Source organism: Nicotiana tomentosiformis, chromosome 6, assembly GCF_000390325.3.
Source record: "Nicotiana tomentosiformis chromosome 6, ASM39032v3, whole genome shotgun sequence".
Classification (NCBI taxonomy): Eukaryota; Viridiplantae; Streptophyta; class Magnoliopsida; order Solanales; family Solanaceae; genus Nicotiana; species Nicotiana tomentosiformis.
Genome location: NC_090817.1, coordinates 75,904,754 through 75,927,299, shown reverse-complemented (window position 1 = coordinate 75,927,299; position 22,546 = coordinate 75,904,754). Strand labels below are relative to the sequence as shown.

At 36.5% G+C, this 22,546-nt stretch overlaps 1 protein-coding gene across 4 annotated transcripts; it reads left to right on the top strand.

Moving 5' to 3' along the window:
• Positions 1–1,296: 1,296 nt before the first annotated feature.
• On the top strand, positions 1,297–22,266 carry LOC104108930 (transportin MOS14). 4 transcript variants are annotated; one of them, XM_009618087.4, is made up of 27 exons: positions 1,297–1,653; positions 3,561–3,638; positions 3,818–3,880; positions 5,682–5,729; positions 5,807–5,953; positions 6,262–6,393; positions 8,982–9,022; positions 12,031–12,122; positions 12,681–12,808; positions 14,230–14,305; positions 14,448–14,568; positions 14,645–14,744; positions 14,992–15,073; positions 16,655–16,737; positions 17,631–17,750; positions 17,846–17,897; positions 18,563–18,718; positions 19,225–19,348; positions 19,461–19,542; positions 19,616–19,704; positions 19,786–19,860; positions 19,956–20,010; positions 20,410–20,529; positions 20,612–20,704; positions 20,775–20,920; positions 21,305–21,482; positions 21,604–22,266. In XM_009618087.4, exons 1-27 carry the CDS (start codon positions 1,531–1,533, stop codon positions 21,880–21,882), a joined length of 2,883 nt encoding a protein of 960 aa, XP_009616382.1. In that variant the 5' UTR covers positions 1,297–1,530; the 3' UTR covers positions 21,883–22,266. The 4 variants fall into 4 exon arrangements, with proteins under 4 accessions (XP_009616382.1, XP_009616396.1, XP_009616389.1 ...); XM_009618101.4 differs by lacking the exons at positions 1,297–1,653; positions 3,561–3,638 and having other exon boundaries at positions 5,812–5,953; XM_009618094.4 differs by lacking the exons at positions 1,297–1,653; positions 3,561–3,638; positions 3,818–3,880 and adding an exon at positions 4,008–4,266.
• The last annotated feature ends 280 nt before the right edge of the window (positions 22,267–22,546 follow it).

The following is a 22,546-nucleotide window of genomic DNA, read 5'->3' as shown; positions in this document are numbered from 1 at the left end:
ACAAGAACACAAAGACTTTAACGTGAAAAACTCTTCTAAATAAGGGAAAAAAATTACGGACCCGAGAGGAGCAAAGTAGTTCACTATAATGGGGAATTTTACACTCCGTAGTTTCAAGTAAATACTCCAAGAACCACTATACACTCAAAAGAAATAACCTCTTTTGAGATTCTCACCTTACTACAATATCTCGCTCACACTCTCTATTTTCCTTACATAGTCTATTTCTCACAATGCCCGAGAAATACTCTCTGCAATTACTGTGTTGCTTCTCTTTCTGTGTGTTATAAAATGAGAAGCAGATAGCTCCCCTTTATAGGAGAAATGGCCGGCTTCTTCAACCAATTAAATTGATTGGCTTTAGCAAGTTGGTGTTGCAATTTGCCAATTTGCAAGAATGCAAATTGTTGCCAAAATCGATTTGGCAAAACCTGTTATGGAATTTGACATTCCTTTTTTTTTTCTTTTTCATTACGGGGATGGACCCCACACCGATGAAGAGTGGAAAACAAAAGGCATTTTCTGGTCAGGGGTAGAGGCAGAGTGCCAACTGCGGAGTCGATTGAACCAAGTAACTTTTGGTTCAAACTGCATTTGTCTTAAAAACTCATTGAATATGGACAATTTATTAATGTAGAATCTAGTAACTTAAAAAGATTAGAATACCGAACCCACAAACTTAAAATTCTGACTCCGCCTCTGTTTTGGTCCTTAGTCCCAGGGTATATTTGTGTGTGTGTGTTGGGGGTTTGGGGGGGAGGGGTTGGGGGAGTGTGCCACGGTGAAAACAGGGAATGCAAGGTCAAATGAATGACTTTTAAAAATAAAATTAGGTACCAACAGAAAAGAGAAGAACAATAGAACAATTGTAGCTTATGAGTTTGGATAAAAAAGTTAAAAGCTTCTAATTTCCATTCTAAATTTAGACATTAATCTCTTTTAATTTTTTTTAAAATAAAATATGTATAATTAGAGACTACACAAAAATACTACTACTATGAATTAAGCTTCTTATAATTAAAAATATATATAAAAATATCATGGCTAAAGAAAAAATTATTTAACTCTTGAACGAGTAAAATTATCCTACAAGTTAGAACGTATAGAGTGAGAAAAAGAAAATACAAAAAAGAAGGTTCATATTCCTTAGAAAAAAAAAGAAAAAAAGAAAAGGACTAAACAAGTTGTGTAACATTCTTAGCAATTAGCATTTGGTAAAACACCAAGACAACGACAAAAATAACATTTGACATATCAAATTTTTTACTACATTTTTCCTTTGAATATTCAAAATCCAGTCATGTGAGGACCAGTACAAAACTATACCAGGATTTACTCTTATTCAAAAAGTTGTTCCCCCTTTCGTCGAGCAGTCATTGTGAAATTTCATCGAACGGCTGGGCTACACATCTCTTCGGAGCTCTCTCCTTCACTGATACCATTCATAACCCCTCAACTGAAGCGCCAAAAAAAACCCTCCAACTATAAATAGGATTTTGGGGCAATTTTGTGGAGCTGAAGTGAAGAGCTATGGAGCTACAGAATACAGTAAAAGAAGCCCTAAATGCACTGTACCATCACCCAGACGACGCCGTCCGAATGCAAGCCGATCGATGGCTACAGGATTTTCAACGTACTATTGATGCTTGGCAGGTTTTGACACAACTTTCCCTAATAATTATTGTTTCGATCTTTCTATTTTCAATCATATGGGCACTCATATTAAGCAAAGTGGGATTTGGGTTTTCCATTTTTGAGTATGAGATGGCTGAGCTGGTAAAAAAAATTCGATTTTTATCTAAGGGATAAGAACAAACCAAATCTTATTATCATTTCTGATTGACCTGAATAGAGGATTCATATAGCCGAATCCAACTAATTTGGGTTTGATGCATAGTTGATTGATTGATTGATTCCTCATTGGCTTGAGTTTTATTTGTATGGTTTTCAATTTGGATTATCAATAGTTGGGTTTCTTTGGGTTGCTGCAAATGTTGGTATATATAAGATACAATAATTTGGAGTTAAATAAATTCTGGCTGGCACAGGAATTATGAGGTGCATTTTCCAGTGGCAAAAACCACTAGGTGATTCCTATCTTCCTAAGCCTTGGTGAACAGATTTACCCGGTACCTGTGCTGGTGGGAGATAGCAGGGAACCCGTTAGAATAGTCGAGGTGTGCGTAGGCTGGCTCGGATGCCACCATCATCCGGAACAAAAAACGTAAATGGGAGGTGCAGTTCCAATGGTGATTGATGGTTGGGTTTTAGGTGGGGTTATTGGTCAGTAAGTAGTCTTTTTGAGCTCAACAACATCTAAGCAAGCGCTTATTCTTGTATATCATTGAGTTTCTGTGCGGCAATACTTTCATCTCTTATTAGGGTATTCAAATTGCAGTTTTTGGGCATACAAGGAGAATTGCATGTTCAATAGAAGGAGAACCTAGGTACAGATTTAATTAGGGGAATTCATGCTTGCTTAAGAAATTATTTAAGAGTGTTTCAAGAGTACTTCAATGGTACTGAATTACTGTCATAATGATTGCAGATTTAATGGAATAATAAAGAAAGTGCAGGGCCATCATTGATATGCATGTGACACTCATCAATATGTCTGTTTCACATGAGATGGCGTATTACAGGACAATAAAAGTTGTCAGCAAATTATGTCCGAGTACTGCCACTTTCTTTTTTAGACAAATGGAGACCATCTGAGTCCAGTCCAATTCGCTTTATGTTTGATTTAAGGAGCATAAATGCAACAACTTATAAGTCTCTATCTCTGACGGTTGACTTAAATGTGCCTTACACTTTTAACCATGTAGAAGAAGCAAATAACTAGCGTATTGTTGCGATTAGTCTGCGTACTAGGAGAAAAGGTATGTTGAGCACATTAAGTGACAAAGGGATGTTGTTCTGTAAATCTCTTTTCAGATGTATTAAAGTGTGTGACCATCTCATCTAAAAGCTTAAGCTGTTAGAGAGAACACACTTTAATTTACTTAATTATCTCTTCAACACGGCCCCTCACGTGCGACTTCATTCATTCTTTTCATTGTCCAAGCACGTGAAAATTCATTTAATGGTGGCGGTGAGACTCAAACCCAGGACCTTTGCCTGCTCTGATACCATATTAAAGTGTGTGACCATCTCATCTAAAAGCTTAAGCTGTTAGAGAGAGCCAACTTTTATTTACTTAATTATCTTTTCAACAAGATGCCTTCCTTTCTGTTCATAAGATTAATTTGTCAATACCTGATGCTGGATGTTTCTTTTACGCTGGCTTGCATAAGAGCAAAAAGGATATAGCTGAGTCATATAGCCGACCCAACTAGTTTTGGATTGGATGTAGTTGATTGATTTGATGTTCATGAAATTGAGGTGCACATGGTTGTTAGCATCTGTTTGTTTTAGCTCTCTCTCTCTCTCTCTCCCCTTTAAGTTAATCCTTGTAACACTTGTGATAATCTGTCTAAAAATATGTCTTTTCCTTTGCACTTCCTTTTCTGTAACCGTAGCATGGCGCTTGTCAATCTACTGAGTTTCTTGTCTTTGATTAGGTGGCTGATAATCTGCTTCATGATGCATCTAGCAATCAAGAAACTTTAATATTCTGTTCTCAAACTCTCAGAAGCAAGGTAACCTTCATATTGAGCGTGTGTGGAAGTCTGTTCACTTATTTTCAGTTTCTCTATGAAGTATTTAGTTATTTACTAGTAAAAGCTACTGAAATGTTCTAATAAATGATATCAGTATCCATCACTGTCAGTATTTCCTAGCAGCAATTTAATAGGGGCATTTCCTATCTGATTGGTAGGTTCAAAGGGATTTTGAGGAACTACCTTCTGAAGCTTTTCGTCCACTGCGGGATTCTCTGAACGTGAGCGAGTTTTTATCATCTCTACATATTTAAAATTTACAACTTGACTTGTAATTTTTTTTTTTTACAACTTGGATGTTTGACTCATTATCTTTAAATTTATCAGTTTTTTTCATATTGCCAGCAGATTGCTTACTTAGATTAACAACCACAAAATTGGAATCAAATATGTAGAGAACTGTTACCTGCATGATGCTAGTAGGTGGGATTAAATTGATTCCTCGCCGACTTTCCTGGAGTATGAAACTGTCTGTTGGCTACTTTTGATGTAAGGCACACGTTAAGTAGTAGCAATATAAGGAAACAGGCCCTAGGGATGAATGCTTGTTATCTGTCTGATCGAAACTGGAAGTGTTTTATTCCTAGGCAGTGGTCTCTCAGACCAGGTATTGTCACGCCCCTTTCATGTTCCTGCACAGAAAAGAAAGTGATTGGGAAATAATATATTGGATTTGCTCCATTATTATAAAAACTAGTTGATGGCTGGCCTTCCAACCATTATAGGGAGGCATGGACCAATATCACCTAATATTAATGTAATTCTGGTTTTTTTGGAACGGGAGTGAAGTATAATTTGCTGCATAATCTCAAATGTAGTTTTCTTTGGTGTTGGTATCGTTAGATTATATCATTCATATACTTTTATTTGATAACTGATAAGTAAACGACATTTCTTTTCGGATTCCCTTTACAGAAGAGGTATACAAAAAAGCTCTCCTTTTTTTTGTTCAAATCTCTCTATCAATTGTGTTGACAACTGAAGATGTCATGTATACTCCGCTTCAAAACTGGCAAAGTCATCTGCAAGTACAATAAATTTTTCTCTCTTTCCCCCCCCCCCCCCCCACAGGTTTTCCACCTAATGACGTGTTGTGTAAAGATCCAATCCTTTTGTTTGATGAAGTAACTACAGTCTCGTTGATGAGAGCATACAAAGGATGCAAAGCAGTATTATTTTGTAAAGCTCCAATCTTCAAGGAATCAAAATCAAAACAATACCATTATCTAAATCAGGAGACTTTCATCTAAATGTACTTGAGAAATACTTTGAATGTTCAATATAGGGAATACTTGTAAACATTATTGATATCCTAAGTTGGGTTGACTTATATTTAAGAAGAGGACTATATTACACCCTCCATTCCAATTTATGTGACGTAGTTTGACTCGATACAGAGGTTAAGAAAGAAATGAAGATTTTTGAAATTTCTGGTCTTAAACATGCCATAACATTTGTGTGGCTATAAGATTTTTCAAACTTGTGATCTTAAACATTGCCATAATATTTGTATGGCTATACAAGCTTCTCATTAAGGGTAAAATGGGAATGTCAAGTTAAATTATTTCGAAATATAGAAATGTATTATTCTTCTCGACACATACTAATAAGGAAACAATGTCACTTAAAATTGTAACAGAGGGAGCAACAAAATATAAATCAAAAGGGAAATAATTTTGGATCCTAAATTTTAACATTCCAATTAATTGGTGGGTGTTTTGGTTAACAGCTCAAATGTGATCTTTTACATGTAACTATGGCTGAGTCCAAGGTTGAGTGAAAACTTTTCTCTAATGCTGTGGTGGCTGAATTGCCCAGCTTGATAAAAGCAAACTGTTGGTAAATAATTTTATCAATCAAACTGTTGTAACTTGTATAAATAGTTACATAAGCTGCCATCAGGTTTTGCTCTATATGTGCATAAACATGCGTATTCTTTTTAAGTAGAAATTTGTATGTGGATTTGTCATATATGTTATATTTTCCTACTGACTATGAGTTTTGGTAATTCTCAAAATGCAGACCTTGTTGAAAACATTTCATAAGGGTCCCCAAAAAGTTAGAACGCAGGTAACCTATTGGAATTTTTGACAAACATAATATGTGATGTTTAATGAAAAGATTCTGTACTAAATGCTTTACTATAGATTAGTCTTGCAGTGGCTGCTTTGGCTGTTCATGTGCCTGCAGATGACTGGGGAGATGGTGGTATTATAAATTGGCTGAGGGACGAAATGAATTCTCATCCCGAGTTTATACCGAGTTTTCTGGAGCTGCTTAGAGTTTTGCCGGAGGTGCTAGTCTCACTGTTTTAATTTAAAGAAAAGTAATATTTGGAGCTTACTATGCTTTTTATTTGTTGAGAAGGACTGGGACATTTTATTTGAATATAAGATAATAAATGTTAGAGGTTGCAAATTTATGTCCTTGTTGTTGCATTTATTGAGGAAAGTTTGCTTCTTTTAATTTAATGTTGAACGATATTGGTAACAATCGTGTCTTCACACAGGAGGTATTTAACTATTGTTGCATTTATTGAGGAAAGTTTGCTTCTTTTAATTTAATGTTGAACGATATTGGTAACAATCGTGTCTTCACACAGGAGGTATTTAACTACAAGATAGCTGCTCGTCCTGATAGGCGACACCAGTTTGAAAAAGAACTTGCTTCTGCAATTGAGACTGCACTTAACATCTTGACTGCTTGTTTGAATATCAATGAACTTAAGGAGCAGGTGAGCTTTACTTTTGCCTTTTGTGCCTCTTGAATGGACTTCGGATATTTTGACAAATTCAAGTTGCTGATTGATAAAATTTCATGATATGAATTTCCAGCTTGATGAATATATAAATAGTTAAGGTTGTTTGGCTTAGAGATTAGTTATGCAGGGATTAGTAATGCGGGTATTGTAAGGTATTGTAGTGCAGGGATTAGTAATACATGGATTATTTCTTGGTTGATGTATTAAGATTTAGTGTACAGTGTAAAATTAAAAATATATGTTTAATTTAAAAAAAAAATTAAAGTTTATGTTCCACTATGAGCATTAGTTTTTTCATTTTAATTGTTTTAATTCACATGTTACCAATACTTGCACTCTTATTCCACATTCTACCCCACATATATAATACATAAATTCCCGCATAACTTAAGTGGGTATTATTTATGAGAAAAGGAAAAGTAGCGATCAATACATTGTTTTAATTTATGCTTTGATTTTATGTGGAGATCAAATATCCTTATCAAACCAACCAAACAACCCCTTAGGGTCTGTTTGGAAAGCCACCCGGTAATTGTAATTGGTGTAATTATTAGTGTAGTAATTACACAAGCTAGTAATTACGATGACCAAGTAATTACTTGGCCAAACTGTGTAATTATACCCAATTACATCCAAATCCAATTCCTAGGTGGCTTTCCAAACATGCTCTTAATGATTCTCTTTCACCAAATGGTAGTTTTGCCGAGCCTAGAGCATGGATTCCATTTCGACTTTCTGTCATCTCCTTTTAATTTATGTGTCTAAATAACTAAGTGACCTCAAGATGGCTTTACATGAAGTTGCAACTGATTTTGGTCTGTGGATTTTGTTAATGAACTAAAGCTATGGGGCTCTTTAGGTGTACCAACAATAGCCTTCATTGCTTTCTGTGTAACATTCTTTCTGCTCTTTCCCTAACTTACCTTTACATTCGTGGTCATGCCAAACTACGTAACATTGAGAAATTTTCTAATCTGTTTGTTGCACTTTAGTTTTTCCTTGAGCTCACTAAGGTTGTTTATTGGGGTGCATAGTGAATATAGAAACATCATAATGGTGCTGAGGATCATTGAGACAACGCCCTGATTTGAGTTGAAAATGGTTAGGCAAAAAGAAAGAGGTAATAGAAGAGAGGTTGAAGCAGGCTACTTGTTAGTTTTAAATAACTATCCTCAAAATTGAGAATACATGGGCATTTATAAACTGAGACTTTTACGTTTATGTCCTGTAACCGTCCTATCGTGAGTTATCTCATTTGAATAGATGTTATTTGTGTAAATGGATTTCTACATCAATTATGCCTTTTTTAGTTATGTAGGATTAGTGGCTAGGTGTACAATTTCTGCTTAAGTAACATTTAAATTTTTGAGGGTAAATTGGAAAATTTTATTAGTCTCAAGCATAGATGTATTGTTTTGCTTACATTCTACTGCAACAACGGCAGATGTAAATGATGTAGGTGCCATGCTTGACTTAGTTCATTAACACAATTTGTAATGTAAATATCCCGGTTGCCCTTATTTTAAAAAAATAAGGCAAATAGCCCAGTTGTGACTTCACTTCCAGCATTCTCTTTTTGCTAGACATATTGAGTAATATTTTGAACCATTACTAAGCGAAAAAGAGATCTCCTATTTATTCATTCTCATGTCACACCAGATGTTCATATGTAACTGCCCTATCCACCGGTGATATTGTCTGCTTTGGGCCTTGGCATGTACGGCTTTAAAAAGCGTTACTAGGGTATGAGATTTGCTTCCTCATATACCTAGCATCTCTCAGTATTTTGCCAATGCGGGATTTCTCTAGGCTGTTGCTTACACCCCCCTCTTAGGGACGGAACGTCATTCCTGAGGTTTGCTCCACCATCATCTCAAAGATGTGGGATTTTCCTAATTCAAACTTCAAAAATTGAACGCTGAGGTTTGCCCCGCCATCGCCCAAGGTTGCACGCCAAGTGGCTTTGATACTATATGCAATAGCCCAACTAGTGATATTGTCCCACTTTGGCCTAGGCTTGTATGGCTTTGGAACACGTAAGTAGGGTATGATCCTTGCTTCATTACTGTGTTACATGGACCCTTCATTGCTTGATGTACTCGTGTACAAGTGTAATATGAGTATGGATACTTCGTGCAGACTCTTCAGAATACAGTAAAATTCGCTAAAAGACCTAGATCGTTCTGTATGCATAGCACACCCCTCTTGGATACCTACCCAAGAAAGAGTCCTTGTAACATAGGTTCTCTACACAAGATATGGGGTCAGAACCTAGGTTGCTGCACATTACCTTGGAACTGACAGCACAGCTGCTAGTTTATATGGATATTTGTCCGATCACCAGATTCTCTTAGCTTCTTCTGTACACACTCTGACCAGCTAATTAGTGGGTGAATTCTTTAGAAAATGAAAAATATTTTAAAGGAAGCTGCATTGCCTACTATTTACTTTTCGTTTTTATTCAAAGTTCTTCAAGGTGAAAAATTGACTCGCAGATAGACTTGTGATTGATTTGGTATCTTTTCCTTTGATTACTAATTGGTTTTCCAATTACATGACAGGTCCTTGAGGCGTTTGCTTCTTGGCTACGGTTAAGGCATAGGTACTATTAGGCTTCTCTGTGTCTCTTGGTATTCAAATGCTGAATCTAGATTTTGCTTTAACACAAAACTGTAATCCTTGTTCGATGCTTCCTGTGAATTTGTTTTGCTCCCAAACTGAAGTTGCTGGTTTGGGGAATTGGATCCTGGATTTCATGGAAAGCTAGCACATGGTGTGCTCTTAACAATTTATTTCTGAAACTTTATGATGTATCTTCTTTGGATGCTGAAGATATGACATTTTTATTGGATATTCTTATGCTGTAATTCATAAGTATTTAACATTGTTCGTCTTCTTAATGATTGAAGCATCTTTAAGAGGTAGCATGCAGAGTGAGTGGGGTATGTACAATTATCAGTTAGAGAGACAAAAAAAGTGTCTACTATATTCAAACAAGTCAATTGCTGAATTATATAAAATCCCGCATCGGATTTACAAGGGCATCCAAGGGGGTTTATTAAGGTTTTGGTTTGGATGTTTTGCTCAAGTGGTATCAAAGTAAGTAGCTCGAGTAGGTAGAGGTTCTAAGCAAGTAGGTAGAGTAGGTAGAGGTCCTTAGTCTGAGTCTCTTTGCTACTGATCTGCACAAAATACTTTCACGTGCTTGGTCTAAGAAAAGGAATATAGTTTGCACACGAGGTGGCAGTTGCAGGCCTAAACAAATCATTTAAAATGGGTGTTTTAAATACCAAAGAAAATAAATAAAACTGTTCTCCCTCTAATAGTTTAAGCTTTTAGATGAGGTGGTTTCCCGTAGCCTTCATCAATAAAAGTGTTCCCCCTCTAATAGTTTAAGTTTTTGGATGAGATGGTTTACGCAGCCTTCATAAAAAAATGAGGTGGTTTACGTAGTTCGAATTAGTAAGCTAATCAGCAAAATGAATCAGCAAGTTTGATTAGCATTCGTAGGATTGCTTAATCATAAGTATGTTAGTCAAACTTGCTGATTCAATTAGGCGTATATTTTTGTGAAGTCATGGTACGTAGTTGTGCTGGACTTTCTGTCAGCATGTTTAGAAGAGGAAGAGGTTGTGGGCTAGTGGATTTAAAATTCTGTCCAGCAAGTAAAAGTTTTGACTGGATTTATCGGTGAAATTGGATTTTTAAAACGCTAGATAGAGATGGTTCCTTCCCACTTTGAAGGCATGTAGGTGAAATCATGGGGATAGGAGTCAACCTTGCTCAGGCTATTGACCTAATCATTGACTAATGGAAGTTTTGGAGACCATTTACCACAAAGATTGGTAGAGACTTAAGTGTACTTTATTGTGAAAAATGTGATGTGGATTACATGGTTGTCCAATACCCATATTACCAATTGATAGTGCTGATCACTCTAGTTTCTGTATATAATCTGTGCAGTAACTAGTGCATTTTCTTTTTGGGAAAATACATAAATTACTCCTTAAACTTGTCTCAAAAACTTACTTATACACTTAAACTTTGCGGATGATTCTTTACCCCTATGCTTGTCTGAAGTGAGTCTAACACCCCCTTGAAAACACATAACCAATCTTGTGACAGGCTGTGTCTTACACGCGCCCCCACGTCAGATGCCATGTAATTTTATCTTCTTTTCACTTACTTTTCGTTTTTTCACTCTTTTTTTACTTCATCTCTCACCCTTCTTCCCTCTCAAGTACCAACACCATCACCGTTTTCACGCTACCAGTCTACCACCAGTTCATTGTCGTTTCTTATGAAGGGAATTTGACCAAATTTTGGCAAACAGTCTAAAGGTTTCAACCAAAAAGGATGAAGCCTAATTTGGACTGTCCAATCAAAAGCTTGTAATTCTGAGTCACAACCAAAGCCATGGCAGCTGCAATGTAACCGATGCGATTTTTGAAGAGCTCCCCAATAATAAGCAGCATAACCCTCTCACTCTCATCCTTTCCTACTTTTCAGGACCTATAACATTTATCTCATCATTTTTTAGTAAAACCCAGCTCACCGAATAAATCAGTGCTGGCAAATACCAAGACTTCTCGGGTTAGTTGCCGGCTATTTATTGGTCGTGAGATTATTTTTGTGGATCAAAAATGGAGATTTGATGGTGATTTTGGGTGGGCTGAAAGCTGGATGGATCTGCACGGGTTGTTTAGATTGGTCAGATTTTGAGTTTTAGGTGGAGGGTTAATGGAGGTGGTGTTAATGGTGGTTTTTTGTGGAGAGGAAGGAGGCATCGTTTTCCCCCCCCCGAATTACAGATTAAGAAAAACAATAATCAATTAAGGGACAGTGACCAATCAAAAAATGACACCTGTATGACTTAGTCATTTTTGAAGTTCCTTTTTTTCTTCTCACGCGTGAGCAGGAAGGTGAGACACCTTCCCTGCCATGTCACCTCTTAGGGGCTACTAGTTCCACTTTGAACGAGAATAAGGGGGTAAAAGAATGATCACAAAGTTTAAGTGTGTAAGTGAGTTTTCGAGACAAGTTTAAGAGGTAATTTATGTATTTTCCCTTTCTTTTTCTTTACTGGATAGTGTTACGTTGAGCATTCTTGGATATCATATTGCAGGTTGCATGTGCTATGTTTAAAAGACAGTCATACTATCATGATAATATCTGTTGTAGAGTTTGTGTAAACTCGAAGCTCGGAAGCACATGAAATCGACTACTATGCAGTTTAGTAGTACCAGTGTTATGCACTTGGAACACAATTTACACAGAGAAATCACAGGACAAGGATTCATGTCTCTAGCTAAATTCCTTAGGTTGTATACTTCTGTCCTATGAAAAGGAAGTCTACTAATCTTACTCTACTTTTTGATGTATTAAAGTGCAATTATTAGATATGCCAGGATTTTCTTGTAATAAGTCTCTTCTCTCCTCTTTTTCTTTTTTCTTTCTATTTCTGCATGTGTTGGATTCTCAATCAATTGCATACTCTTTTAGAACTGAACATTTAATTTGTTCATTCTGTAAATCTAGTGTGCATCAATTTTCTATTTTTTCTGAACATAAAGAACATTGTTGCTTAATACATCACTTCTTCTATTTCAGGGTACCTGCATCTGCCCTTTCTTCACACCCTTTAGTGCTTGCAGCTCTCTCAAGCTTGAGTTCTGAAATATTGTCTGAGGCCTCAGTTAATGGTACTATGAATGTTATGAGTTAATGAACTTTCTTGTTGTAAGTTCATTATGGTGATCTTGTGTTATTAGTGCATCAAACTACTATGCTATCCACTTGTCTTAAGCTGTTCAAGGTAATCTATGGGGGATCAGTACTTCAGTAGTTCCAATTCCCTAAAGTCCCTTCATGAAGCGAGTTGTCGCTATAATGGAAATAAATCTATCCTAAACCTATTCAAATGAAACTTAGATTATAGAAAATCTCAAATTGTTGAAAGAGACTGCAACTGAAGTTCAGAGGTAGTCACTGCTTAGTTGGATTAAGTTTAACCTAGGTCCACTATTTGTGAATCCATTCTTACTGATAAATGGTCTATTTGGCTGTTTCATGTTATAAACGTCAAGTTTTACTGTTGTGCAGTAGATTGATAAGACAAAATATATTGTTTCATCGCCTATTCCCTTGCTCTTTTGTACTTATTAGTGGCTTTCAGTTCTTCTGAATTTTATCGTGATTATGTGCTCGCTACACCATGTTTGATGGAATTCACTTTGTTTTCCCTATACCATTTTTTGCAGTCATTTCTGAATTGATACACTACACAGCAGCAAGAAACTCTGGTGGAGTGTCGTCGCAATTGCCCTTGATTCAAGTAATTGTTCCTCAAGTTATGAATCTGAAACCTCAGCTTAGAGATCCTTCAAAGGTATCCTTGTGCATTGAACATAGAAGTTCTGATTGGTTTATTCTTTTTCTTTTTTCCCAAAATTACAAGAAGTAATATTTAGGCATTTAGAAATTTGTTGACATTTTTTTTGGGAAGCATTCTTGATGAAAAGATGTTAACTGCAGAATATTATATGGTGATCAGAATGAAAACCAACATGTTACTTGTAGTCTTCTTTGTCTTTTGGTGTTAAGAAAATCTAAATACACTACCTTTTAATACCCTGAATCACTGGGTCATTTTAAGGCTGGTATGTACAAATTTCCATTTCTCTCCTTCCGGGGTCCCAATTTGGGGAATTCCCAAAATCTCATTCTAGGCCTTCGTGTTCCCTGTAGAATGCTATTCGTTTCACCGGTTGAAACTAACCTTTCAAAAATTTTGTTAGCTCCCAATATCTGCTATCTTATTCCTCCTATGCACTTGTTTTCTTTATTGTGTAGAATGTTATGAGCGTAACATACTTGCTCTACTGCTGATCGTTGGGCAGTTTACCATTATGCAGAACTGGTTGGTGGGTTCTCTAGTTGCAATTAGTTGAAAGTAAACTTAAATGATATTCTTGGGACTACTTTTTTGTTTTGATAAATCAAGATCATTCATTGACATCGCCCTAAGATGGTGTCAAAAACTATTTACAGACTGAGTGGGTGGCTCAACCACCATCCTGTATTAAGTTATTCCACTCATCTGATATTCTTTCTTTTCACTAAAGAATGTATAACTTTGAATCCAAAAAATACATAATGGTCTTTCATACTACCTTGTTCTCTTGCTGATCCTTTGCGTCCCCCAACTAGTGATTGCCTCTGCCACCGTCATCAGCATCACTCAGGTTACACTGGACATAGAAATTTCCAGGTTCTATAATACAGTTGTAAACCTACAATTTAGCAAGATACCGTTTGTATTTACCATGTAATTCCGTGGTGTTCCCACCTCAGATATTCAAATACTTAGGCATCTCTGTTGGTCAATTAAGCATGTGGAAATGCTTCCTACGGATTAGTATTGCCACACCATCTCACTTCCAGAACTTAACTCTCAAGCCATAACCAACTGGTTATTCTAAATATTTAAGGACAGTATTCTTTCCCTTTAGATCCCCTTCCTTAAATTAACACCATAAGAATTCAATGCTATCCCCGAACACCATCCATTGTCTGCCAATCCATTTGTACGAAGTTCTTGGTAGTTTATGTCCTTGAGCTCTATTTTCACAATCTTCCATCCTGTTCTCCATCCTGATCAATTGGTTTAAGGGGTTTGCATGACACAATAAGTTATGGAGCTTTAAGTAGTTGTTTCGTATTTTCTTTCTCTGTTTATGATTTTCTGTGTGGAAATGGCTGTTTCCTTCAATCATCTGATCATCCTGTTGTTTATTTCGTCACTTCCAGGATGAGGAGGATATTAAAGCCATTGCTCGTTTGTTTGCTGACTTGGGCGATGCATATGTTGAATTGATTGCCACTGGTAGCTATCCTTTCTTTCTTAGTCCCTTCCACATGTAAATTTTCTTTTTCTTGGATTGCCCAAAGAAGATTGGCGTGCATAAAAAATCATATGTGATATTAGTTCTTAGTTATGTATAACCAAACATGACCACCTTATTCAGGTTCTGATGAATCAATGCTGATTGTACATGCATTACTTGAAGTTGCTTCACATCCCGAGTTTGATATTGCTTCTATGACATTTAACTTCTGGCACAATCTTCAGATGATTTTGACAGAAAGGTGAATGCTGTTTGACTTTTCAAATCAGTGTATTTGCTGCAAAATAAATTTTGCATCTAAAATTTTACTTATTCAGGGAGTCGTATACATCTTCCGGCAATGAAACTTCCATTGAGGCAGAGAAAACTCGTAGGTTGCAGGTTTTCAGTTCATCATATGAATCACTCGTCTCCTTGGTGAGTCATTTTGGATTAGGAGCAGACAGTTTGGTTTAGACATACAAAGCTTTATAGGGTTGCTTAATCAAAAGATTTATAGTGTTCATCTTATCATGCATGGCTTCATATCAATCTATTGTTATGTCAGGGGGCAAGAATTAATTTATTTTCTTCAGGGACGTGATTCCAATGGTTTATAATCACCTAGATTTTTTACCCATGCTATACTACTTTTAAGTTTATGTTTGATTGTATTTGTTTGCAGGTTACTTTCAGAGTTCAATATCCTCAAGATTTCTCTGATCTTTCAACGGAGGACCAGAAAGATTTCAAGCAGACAAGATATGGTACCAATTACTCAATAGACCGTTCCCTAAACTTAATCTGGCTTTCTTAAAGATGTTTATCATTAATTGCATTTGCTGAGGCAAAATGTGATTATACAGAGGAGTATCTGATTAATCTACTACTAAATGCTTTGTTAGTTGTTTGTTTCTTGACACATTGAAGCTTGTCTTTTGTAGTTTGTCATTTTGTAGATAGTATATGATACCTTGTCATTTTGTGGAATAAGAATGCGTGTACAAGCAATATCTGGATAAAAGTATCTAAAGATAAAAATACCCTAAAGTAGGAATCCTTGTATAACAATCCCTACATTAAACCTTACATGACCAACCTGTGAACCAAACAGCTCCATAGCGTTATTCGACCACGAGCTTATTCAGTTCTTATTTCGCATAAAAATTAGTCCAATAAACCCTCGAAAAATATGGGCAGCAGTTTTGGAATGAAGTAATTCTAATATCACTGCATTTTATGATTAAATATTCATTTAAATGTACTGTTCATGCATTATATGTGACCACGCACTCTTCCATCCCCCTCATACTAACTCCCAAAGAAATTGATGAAATGTCTAATAAATTAACAATTATTAGCTGGGGTTTGGTTTCGCCATAAATATGACCCAGAAGTCATATTTAGTTGATTGAGTTGGATTTTGGGAGCTTTTGGCAGTTTCTTATTAGGTACCAGAAGACCGCGGCCCTTTTCTATGATAAGATAAGGTAAAATTCATGTATGAAGTACCAAGGAGGTACTCCAAAAGTACAGAGATATACAGCCTATAAGAGAAACATCTCTCAGTTTACAGAGAATAAAAAAAAAAATTTAAGTTTACGGAGAATCCAAAAAACTAGAGTACTGGGCCATATCTTCTACCATACTACTCTTACACCAAAAATATAAATTCTGCGAAGATATGTTTTTAACATAAGAAATATGCTGTTTTTTCCCTTCAAAACATCTTTTATTAGGTACTAAAGGACCCTTCGCCCCTAAATGGAGAGATAGTACCTGTTGCCTCTGTCTCGACAGTGTTATCAAGATTCAGAACTAGCAAAGACTATTTCCTTCATTATCTTGAGCTTTATCGAATTATCTTGCGTATGCCCCTTGCTGGTGTGATCACCATCCAGAAGTTCTCCGTTTTGCTTTATGCCTTGGTTGTTTTAAGGTAGGTGACAGAACTTTTTGGTTTGATTTATTCTTTGGCTATTCACATCTTGTTGGCTTTCTTTTCTTTAGAAAAAGAAGAATGCTTTTTATATTGGAGGACGGTAATGGTATAAGTGCATTTATAAGCTTCTAGTTGACTGGTTTTCTGTCTTGCTCCAGAAAGACATAGCATATTCTCAAGGAGCTAGTCTCTTGGCTCATTGATATGCATCAAGTGTCTAGCTCAATTTGTACCCTCTATGCACCTTGCCAGTTATTTCCTTGATGGCATTTTCTTTATTACCATGCTAGTCTTGAAATTTTGGAAGACCAATCATGAATGTGCAACCGCTATTGTGCTGAGAAAAAATGTAAGCTATTCTCTTTTGCTCCATGCTAACTTACTCTGTGATGCTGCCATGTGCCAGCTGTTGCTGATGTCTTGATTGATGGAGCATTGGTTTTAGGAGGTGAACCTACATTGAAAATTCTCTATATGAAGCTAGTTGAGGTGCGTGCTACTACTGCACTCCTGGAGAAATCATTCACTTTCTCAAATTAATGTACCAAAATCATTTGATTAATGTAAGCCACCAAAAAAATTGTGACAAAATTTTAGAGGATCCTTCTCGTAGAGTCAAGACTAGGTTAATGCCGTTAACTTTGAAGTTTTCCTTTGGGGTTGTGGACGTGTTGACTACGTTATAGCTTTGCTACATTAGCGAAATCGACTTATTTGTATTATTCTGGATATTGTACAAAAAGAAATTTACTAAAAGGCGATATCTACTTGTGGAGAGATTTCTTCAAGTTGAGGCTTGCCAAAGGATTGAGTCAGTTGTAGTGGTAATTATAATGCTGCTGCCTAAGTTTGTGGTATGGGCTGTATTATAGGTGGTGGTAATCGTGGCTTCCTTGTGTTGCCTCTCAACTTATTCTAAACAAAATTTAGTGTATAAAAACAATTCATATTGACTCTTTTCTCTCACATAAGTACAAAATTTCTACACAGCTGGTATATTTGAATTAGACAAATAACAACCAATTTACAATAGAACAGTTGAGCAATCAATTATGCCCACATAAAGTTACGTCGTGAAAGTCCTTATAAAAGAAAAATTATGTTGCGATAGTCTATAACTTAGCATATCAAATGTTCTTCCTGCAAGTAAAACTTGAAAGCTTTAAGTCCTAGGATGTAGCATTGATCATTCTACTCATTTGGAATTGTTATTTGATTTCTCCAAAGTTAAAAGTTCTCTTAGATGCATTGTACATGCAGTTAGGTTTAAATTTTTGATACAAAGATCTCTTGCAATTATTCTGTACAAAAAGTCCTTGTTATCAATCTTCGGCCGTAGAATTGCATTTTTTTTTAGATGTTAACTTTTGATGATTTTACAGGCTATCAATCACTGTGGAAAAGATCAGCATTCTGATTGGCGCCCTGCAGAGGCTGCCTTATATTGTATACGAGCTATATCAGATTATGTATCTGATACTGAAGCTGAAGTGATGCCACAGGTTTGAATGTTAATTGAGCGTTATGTCCATGCAAATTTGTTCTACTTAAGACATTTTGTGTTAAATTGTTTCTTTACTACTTTATTAACTTGCAGATTATGTCTTTGCTTCCTAAGTTACCTCATCAACCCCAACTACTTCAGACAGGTAATTAATTGTTTCCATCCAAGTGAGAGGTTTCTTGAATCTCACATATTGGTAGGGTAGGGGGATCACATTGTTTCCTTTTTTTCTTTTACCTATGGGATTATTTTGATAAGATTTACCTATGGGATTATATCCGAACGAAAACAATCCAACTAGAGGTTGGATTCTAGTTCATATTAGCACCAAAAGTGTGTTTTAGTCTCTCCTTACTTTCCACAATCACCCTACTCCTATACACCATTCCGCCTCCTACCTGCTACCTTCCAACTATTATTTTTTTGTCTTTTTTCTTTAAACTTCAAAGTTGTGCGAGGAGATGATGTGATTGAATAATTCTTATGCCATATTCGGTCCAGTAATTAGGTGTAGAGTTCTAGTAAAATTTTATATGATTATCGTAATTAAATTGATAGACCTTATCAACAATAAGTAGATTGATAAAAGAGATATGAGTAGGGTAAAAACCATTGTGGTGGGGGTAGGGGGGAAGTGAATGGAGTTGGGGGATGGTCAGGGCAAATGGAAAAAAGAAGTTTTTGATCATTTAGCCAATCTGATTTTTAGTGCATTTATCTGCTAAATGCTCCAAGGCTATATCTTTCTACTGCTGGATAAGCTACCGATTTGACTATTCTCATTTGCACTTTTAATTTACTATCTTCCAGTCTGCTTAACAATTGGAGCTTATTCAAGGTGGCTTAATGCTGCATCAAGTGGACTCTCATTCTTGCCCTCACTCATTGATATTCTTGTGAGTGGCATGAGTATGTGTGAAGATTCTGCAGCAGCTGCTGCTTTAGCTTTCAGACACATATGCAATGGTAAATGTTTCGTTCAGGTCCTCATGTTTGTATTTAGCTATTTTTAAGTGTTACTTTTCCTAAATTCTACCTTTTATCTAAAAAAAGTGTTTTAGTAAAAGCACTGATTGTTTTGTTCTATACTCATTTTCTCCTTTATATCACTGGGTAGTGTTTATTTTTATATATATATTTTTTTATGTTGTGTGTGTCTGCAACAGATCTCTATTATTTGACGCATTGATGTAATTTTATCACCCTACGGTTGGGCTCTGTCCACAATTTATTAATGCTTAAAAGACTAGTTGGTGGATATTGATGTGCCTCTTGTTTCAAATTTATTTCCAGTTTATCTGTGGTAGAATTTAAGGACATATCAACTTTTAAATTTTGTAAATTGCATCTTGATTACTCAGTGCCTTTGAACAAATGACCTGGTGAGTTTGCTCCTTCCCTGAGTTAACATTCTGGCCAGAGTTAATAGTTCTCTAGTTAAGCTTGTTTCGAAATTTTTATTGTCATTGTAGATTGCAAGAAGAAGCTTTGCGGGTCCTTAGATGGTCTGTTTCAAATTTATCAAACGGCAGTTATTAGGGAAGGTCCCTTCAAAGTTTCTGCGGAAGACTCGTTGCATCTGGTCGAAGCTTTAAGGTATTATCTATTTCTTAGAAGCTGATCCCTAAGTTAAGCTCTTTATCTTGTTAAATCCATAGTCTCACCACTCTCCCTGCAAAATAAACACACTAGTCCCCTACTTTTGCAGTATGGTTATTACAGAACTTCCTTCAGAACAAGCTAAAAAGGCCCTTGAAGCAGTATGCTTGCCATCTGTTGCTCCATTACAAGTTAGTCTCCTTTCTAAGATTTTTGGAATGACTTTAAGGTGTCAAAATACCAATAATTTGAGATTACTCTCAGGAGATGATCAATCAAGGTCCCCTGGTTTTGGGGCAAAAAACTGCTCGTGAATTAACTGTTCATTTTGATCGACTTGCAAATATATTTAGGTAAGAGGCAATTACCTTGTATCGTCTTTCATCTTGATTTTATTTGCATATTGTCAATTTTGGGACTGAAACCATTTGCAGATATGTAAATCACCCAGAAGCGGTTGCAGATGCAATTCAAAGACTTTGGCCTATTTTCAAAGCCATTTTTGATGTGTAAGAAAGCTGTTTGCTGTAAATATTATTTTTGGGATAATTCTTTGATTATATATAAGCTTGCCTGATTATTGTGTCTGACAATATTCACATAGTCGTGCTTGGGACATGCGAACAATGGAGTCTCTTTGCCGGGCTTGCAAAAATGCTGTAAGTGCACTTATCTATGCCATCTCCTGCCTGGGGGTTAAAGGAAATTATTTCTCAAGCCGTCTAATACTGGAAATGCTGTAGTGACACATCTACTGTCACTATGTGCGGTTTTTCTTAGTCCTTTGAGTGCTTCTTGCTCTATTCTTCCTTATTCTTGTGCCTCTTGACATCTAACATCAATGACTGATTACTTTCTGCTTTCAGTGAATTTTTGCTGAGATATGTTGCTTAATGTCATGACCTCAAACTGCATTATGTTCTGTTGAATTATGATTGATAATAACCCCTCCAGATTGATTAAAATGATCTGGTCTGAACCCTGACAAGTGGGACCTTGTCCAACAGCGAGCCAAATGGTATTACAACTTCCCTATCTCTGATGATTTCACCCATTAGGTACGGACTTCTAAGAGGCTCATGGGAGTTACAATTGGGGCGATGCTGGAGGAAATACAAGGACTATATGGACAACACTATCAACCCTGTTTCCTTTATCTCTCTAGTGAAGTCATTAAGGTATTTGAGTTCTGTTACATTGCAAAGTTTTAACCAAATTTGCAATCACCATTTTGAGCAACAGTTGGAACGTCTGCTGCAGATATTTGGTTCCGATCCATCTTGTGCAAATTACTTGAAAGTTCTCATTGAGTCTCTCTTTAGCCATACAGCGTGTCTTCTTACAAAGATTCAGGTGCAGTCTGTTGCTTGATTTTGCATTTTATTGCTAGCTATATATGCTAATTCCGAAATTTGGGCTATAGGATTTCACTTCCCGTCCGGATATAGCAGATGATTGTTTTTTGCTGGCATCAAGATGTATTCGCTACTGTCCTCAACTACTTTTTCCGTCTCCTGTGTTTCCATCATTGGTGGATTGTGCCATGGTAGGCATCACCGTGCAGCATAGGTAAAATCCTCTCTATTTGCAAGTTCTTGCCTATGTACATCTATTTGATGTAAAAGAAGCTCTGGTTCTACATATGTAGAATGGGTGAAGATTTTGTATTCTGGATAGTACCATAAAATAATTGTGAGAATATGTGAAGCCAAATGTCTTATGGTTGAATCTTCAAGGCCCCAATAGTTTCGGTCCTTCATGCATAGACACTATTGTTGAGATATATACCTTCATAGGCAAAGCTTCAATGTACCTTTATCATTTCATTAGGGGCTCTTGCAAAGACAACGAAGATTTGGATTTCTTCTCCTACAGTAGTTTCATTATCCATTTCATCTGATATTGTACGAAGTTTTGATTGTTCTAACTATTGAAGCATTGACTGTATTGTAGGGAGGCTTCCAATTCAATATTGAACTTTTTGTCCGACATATTCGATCTTGCAAACTCTACCCAGGGAGAAAGTTGCTTATCCATAAGGGACAGTGTAATTATTCCTCGAGGGCCCACTATCACAAGAATTTTGGTTGCTTGTCTAACTGGAGCCCTTCCAAGCTCACGACTAGAAACAGTACGTACACATCCTTATCTTCTACAGAAGGCAGATGAGTTAAAAAGAAAGGTGTAGGATTCTTTTGTTGACAGTTATTTGTGTCATTCAGTTACTCTGAGCTGAGCTGTTTCCTCTGTAGGTAACTTATGCTCTACTGGCATTGACCCGGGCATATGGGTTGAAAGCCCTTGAGTGGGCAAAGGAATGCGTATCCTTAATTCCATCAACAGCTGTTACAGAATTGGAGAGGACTAGATTTTTACAAGCTTTGTCAGATGCAGCCTCTGGAGCAAATATGAATAATCTGGTGGTCCCAATTGAAGAGCTTTCAGAGGTTTGCCGGCGTAATCGAACTGTTCAGGAGATAGTTCAAGGAGCTTTGAGGCCACTTGATCTGAACATAGTAGCTGTATCATAGGGGAGGTGGTGCAGAAGGGCCTTTTTTATTTTTTACCATTGCCCTTCTCTCAGGCGGTAGTTTTTCATGATTCTTTGGAGGCCTTATTTCATTATTTGTCCATTATTGCGGCTTGCTTATTTACGAGTTGATGCGGCAAAAGGGTGGTGTTGTATTATTGTAACAGTTCTCTTGGCTTGGCCTTCACTTATGGCCCTTTTGGTTTTTTTTTTTTTTTGGGATTTTTTTGAGGGAGAGGAGTTTTCAGTTTTTAGGTTTAATCCTGGAGTTCGAAGTATATGCTTCTTGAATTTGGTGAGATTTTCCAGTTTAAGAGTGTACAGAAAAAATACATCAAACCGTGTCACTTGTGCAGATAATGAAATTTGCTTTCAATCTGTTCAATAGATGAATGCTGGGGAAAGGAATGTGGCATCTCATATCTACTCTCTTGTTCTCTCCCCTTTTTTAAAAAAAGTTTTAATAGCTATGGTTGCCACCTGTTCTCTTTCGTTCCCTTTATACTATATGTAATGCACATTGCAACTATTAATCATTTAGAATACTTTTTGCTGTAGAGGAGATTCCTGTTTTGGGTGGAAGTTGCAACTTCCTTACCCGCTTGGTTTCTCTGACTTACAGTTTTCGTGTCAAAATGGGTCTGGTCCTCCTTTTTGTTGGTTAT